The sequence below is a fragment of the Salvia hispanica genome, chromosome 4 (genome assembly GCF_029641045.1).
Source record: "Salvia hispanica isolate PSC_SH4W2 chromosome 4, Shi_PSC_v1, whole genome shotgun sequence".
Classification (NCBI taxonomy): domain Eukaryota; kingdom Viridiplantae; phylum Streptophyta; class Magnoliopsida; order Lamiales; family Lamiaceae; genus Salvia; species Salvia hispanica.
In genome coordinates, this window is record NC_142695.1 from 49832925 (window position 1) to 49838352 (window position 5428).

The window sequence follows — 5428 nt, forward strand, 5'->3', positions numbered from 1 at the left end:
CGATCGTGTAGGCCCCCTTCCAGGCAGTCGGGCAGTTCTTCCACTCCCAATGCATACAGTCTATGCTGCCTAACATCCCGGGGAACCCATGCTTCTCCCTGTGCATCTGCATCAAATTCTGACAATCTTCGGGAGTAGGGCTTCGAAGGTACTGCTCACCGAAAACGTTCATCATGCCCTCACAGAAATACTTCAGACATTCCAGGGCTGTCGACTCACCGATGTGGAGGTACTCATCCCACATGTCTGCCGCGCCTCCGTAGGCCAACTGCCTAATTGCCGCCGTGCACTTTTGAATAGGGGTGTGGCCGGGTCTGCCAACCGCATCGTGCCTGAAGCGGAAACACAGATATCGACGCTCTAATGCGCCAACGATACGCATAAATAACTCCCTGCGCATTCTAAAACGCCGCCGGAACATGTGTGCGGGAAACCGCGGGTTCTCCGAAAAGTAGTCGTCGTACAGCCGCTGATGTGCAGCGGCGTGATCCCGATCAATCACTGCTCGGTGGTGGATAACCCGTGGAGGGCGAGGTATCGCCTGCTGTTCCACCCTACGCATGTACCGCTCCATCTCGCGGTTCATGTAGGCCTCCATAGCCTCGTTCATCCTCCGTTCGTACTCCTCAGCATCCCCACCACTACCACCACTGCTACCACCCGCGTTACTCATCGCTCGATGATGCTCTTGTACAGAAAGTTAGAGAGAGAGAGAAAACTCGTTAAAACAAGCGGTGCAAATGAAAATGAAACTAAAATCGCATTTATATAGGTTTTAAAAAAAAATATTAAAAATCGGTGCTGGCCGATCGCTGACCGATCGGGCCGCCACAATGGTGGCCAGCGCATCGGCCAGCCACACGCAATCGGCTAGCCTTGGCCGGTTTTTTCGTCGAAATTCGGCTAGCCTACTCCAATGGTTCAGCTAACCGACCGGTTAGCCACGTCAATCGGCTAGCCGATGGCTAGCCTACCATTGGAGATGCTCTAATACATCCATACGGTTTTTGTATATTAAATACTACTAGTAGTAGTATATTTCAAACTTTAATTAAATGTGTAATAGTAATTTTATATTTAAAATGGAGAAAAGCTTACGTCTCGGTCTAGCTCCTTTTAGGTGCTGAACGATTATTGGCCGCTAACATTTTTTTTTTTTTTGCAAATCAGTTTTGACTAATATCATTGCATCTTTGCTAAAAACGACAGTGTTTGTGTACGAATCAATTCAAGATTCTCAGATATATATAACTAATTTAATAATAATATTTCAAAATTTTATAATTTTGTTATAAAATTATAAATTATCCATAAAAGAAAAAATATTTGAAGGCACTGGGCCCTCCCTCCACTCCACCATGTAGCTCGCGTAATGAGCTTACTAATTATACACTTTATTTGTAAATAAATTTGAATGGAGTATAATTTGGTAGACAAGTAATTATAATTCGTCATTAAGAAGAAAAGGCGGAATGATTATTATAGTTATAATAATAATTATTATTGTTATTATGAGGTTAGCTTTGAAAACATTTTCCTGGACTTGAAAATTATGGCACTCATTCCACAATGGTGGTCGTCGGTTTCTACAAGCTATAACGACTATTAAAACCATTCAAATATGCACACACTAAAGTATATACATCGACTCTTATTTTTGGTTATTTTACATTACAATTTTTTGTTATTTTAAATTTGATCTTTCAACCTGTTCAAATTCGAAAAGCATTTTCTTTTTAGAATTTTATTAGCACACGCAGTTCGTGCATTTACTACTAGGGAAAGGTTATTTGGCCATAAATCATGGTAGTAAATAGTTATATGCCTAATCATACTAAGGACGTATTTGTAATTTTATGAATAAAGTCATGGAGTAATAATGCTAAATGCTAGAGAGAAAAGTGATAAGTATGTTTGAAATTTTAGAAAGACAAATGATTTATTATGGTTTCCAATTATATCGACAAATAGTCAAATAGCACTACTCTACTATTACCATCAATATTTCTATATCGCAAATTTGGCTATCTTTGTGTTCAAGACTAGTCTATACATTTCAAAAAATATGGATAATATTTGTACTTGTGTTCTAAATCCTTTATTTTTTCAATATTATTATTCATCTTGTATAGTTTAGTTTGGAGGCTTAAAAACTGAAACGAATTTGCTTTCAGATTGACAACTATCCATATATATTAATAGTAAAAGTCATTTCAGCGTGTTTTGTCCTCACTTACATCACGAGCAGCGATACGGCTCCTAGATCGACGACTATATGCCCACCGATAAATATTGTCCTCATAAATCAACTACTACTAAACACAAGAAATTAGAATTAAGCAATGGTATTAGTAAAAAGGAGAAGAGAGTAGGTGTGTTTAGAATTTAGGTTTGGAAAGCATGAAAAGTGGATTTAAGCAGGGACCCCCAAAATCTTGAAAGAGGGACATGTCTTGGGCTCTTAAAAATTGGGGTTTCACGTGTGATCTTTGTTTGTCAACATGAGTATGTCGGTCAAACCCTCCATTATGCTAATCATCACCACTAAAATTTTCTTAATCCCCCTAAAAATAAAAACCTTAAAAAGATAGCATAATATCACTAAATAAAATATTAAAGTGAAGGATGAGTTTGGTCTACTTCTACACCTTGTCTCCTCTCTCTCCTCCTTTCTACTTCTACCTGCCATTCTTTGGATTAAAATAAGACAGAGTGGGTTGAATCTTTAAAAGACTGTTTTCTCTCTATATATATTATATCATATCCAAAATCATCAATTTTTTCTCTTCAAATTAAATATGGAGCTGGGGTTGAGCTTGGGAGATGCATCAAAATCTCCAGTTTTGCTGAAAGAGAACAACTCCCCAAATCAGAAGCAAAATCAAAGCGGCCTCGATTTCTGCATGTCTTTGGGGCTCACCTCCAAGTCCAACAATCAAGAAAACGACGACGTATCGGCGAGTACTGATGAAACTCCTCTCCAGTTGAATCTCCTACCTCTTGCTCCTCTGCCTCGCCAGATTTCGTCTCGACTTTGGTGTTCCGATAATGGTAGCTTCTAATTTATGGATTAAATTAGTGATTCCTAATTTATATAGGGATTAATTTTGTGGGTCGTGAGAAAGGGAGCTCGGAAAATGGATTTGACGTGAACCGGACGGAGGAGGCCTCGTCGGCAAACAGCAAGCGAGAATTCGAGGCGGACGACGACGACGGCCTCAACGCTCGCAAAAAGCTCAGATTGTCGAAAGAGCAATCCGCTTTTCTCGAAGACAGCTTCAAAGAACACAACACTCTCAATCCTGTAGCTACTTACCAACTGAGTTACGCTTCATCGTCTTTTTTATTTTTGCTGATCTACTTATTTATTTGTGCAGAAACAGAAAGTGGCGCTTGCGAAACAGCTGAATCTACGAGCCCGGCAGGTGGAGGTGTGGTTCCAGAACAGAAGAGCGAGGTGCGAATAATAATTATTATTATTGAAATAAAAAGTCGGACGCAGCTAATGTGTTTGTGGAATTAATTGCAGGACGAAGCTGAAGCAGACGGAGGTAGACTGCGAGTATTTGAAGAAATGCTGCGAAACGCTAACTGTTGAAAACAGAAGATTGCAAAAGGAATTGCAAGACTTGAGAGCGCTCAAAACTTCTAATCCATTCCACGCAGCCACCACTCTCACCATGTGCCCCTCCTGCTCCGCCGCCAAGGTCATTCCGTTTCCGCTAGCCAGGCCCAGGTTTTATCCGTTTCCGACGCATCCGAATCAGCCCGCCGCCTCCTGATTACTTATATTAGTGCTACTTGTAAATATACATGGAAAAAACTAAATTAGCTACCTAGGTCCTTCATGTGTTTGGTTTGATGGTGATGGATTGAGCAAATTTTTCAGCTCTTACTATGTTGATTCTTGATTGTGTAGGAGAATACAATTATACATAAATTAGTTTCGGACAAAATTCCAGTTGATTGATTACTATTGCCTTGCATTGATTTCTGAATGGAAATAAAACTGCTTTCTCATTTCCCTCTTTGACCGTTACTTATTTTCCCCTCACGAGAATTGAATGGCAATTTATTAATGTCATAGGAATAGAATGGCAATTTGAAATTGTGTATTTCATGATGATTGAACACAAATTTAAGTATCGTCTTTAGTGAGTATTATTATTATTGGAGTAGGGACTTTGTTTTCTCAAGTCCACACGGCATTGTGGTTAAAAACTGACAGATCTTTGAACTAAGATTCTCATTTTGGTAGTCAAACCAATAAATAGATTCACACACGTATTCAGTTACTAAAGAATAGATTCACACAAGATTGAATTGACAGGGACTAATTTTACATTATAATGTCCTCATAGTACTATTAGTTATTGACTTAGGACTCGTTTAATAAAAAAAATGGGATATGAGAAGATATGAAAAATAAGATAAGAAATACGAGCTTCGTGTCAAGATATGCAAAGATATGATTTTTTTTGTGTTATTGTTTGATAGAACAGAAATTATCTAAATTCGTATAGTATATTAAATAATATGGCTTAACTTGACAGATTGGTGGGTTACATAAATAATATTAAAGTTATAATTTTGGTAAGATTGGATAGGACTCTTGTCTTATATTGGCCTTTGAGTTAAGCTTAACTATAATATCAAACAATTAGAAATGTTCATATATAATTTTATATCTTGGTATTACTAACTTATCAAACACGCCCATTGTGATGAATCCATCATATAGAATAACATTATAAAGTTCATGTATAATCCAACAAACCGAGGACACTGTAATATTATAAACTCGATGCCATATATTAGTTGTGACAGCAACAAATGTGAAGTTTACAGACTTATACCATCTTTTCTTAACATATACTCCCTCCGTCCCAGATAATTTGGGACACTTTGACCCGACACGAATTTTAAGAAATCTAATGGAAAGTGAGTTGAAAAAGTTGATGGGATGTGGGTCCTACTTTTAAAGTATTAGTTTTATAATAAAATATGAGTAGGAATGAGTTAGTGAAATATGAGGTTCACTACCAAAAATGGTAAAAGTGAAGTGAGACAAATTATGTGAGACGGCCCGAAATGGAATACTGGGTCGAATTATCTGGGATGGAGGGAGTACTATCTCCATCCACCAAAATTTGTCCCACTTTAACCCGACACGAGTTTTAACAAATGTAATGAAAAGTGAGTTGAAAAAGTTAGTCGATTGTGGGTCCTACTTTTATATATTAGTTTTATAATAAAATGTGAGTATGAATGAGTTAGTGGAAGATGAGGTCTGCTACCAAAAATGGTAAAAGTGAAATGAGACAAATTTTTGGAGGACGGGCGGAGATGGAAAAATGGGACAAATTTTAATGGACGAAGGTAGTAGTTTTTTACGGTGATTTCTTTTCTTTATTCTGTAACATAATTA

General features: G+C 37.9%; 1 protein-coding gene across 1 annotated transcript; it reads left to right on the forward strand.

The window, feature by feature from the left end:
- The first annotated feature begins 2625 nt into the window (after positions 1-2625).
- Positions 2626-4020, forward strand: LOC125187354 (homeobox-leucine zipper protein HOX1-like). The gene is made up of 4 exons (XM_048083936.2): positions 2626-3051; positions 3126-3304; positions 3378-3457; positions 3530-4020. Exons 1-4 carry the CDS (start codon positions 2799-2801, stop codon positions 3780-3782), a joined length of 765 nt encoding a protein of 254 aa, XP_047939893.1. The 5' UTR covers positions 2626-2798; the 3' UTR covers positions 3783-4020.
- The last annotated feature ends 1408 nt before the right edge of the window (positions 4021-5428 follow it).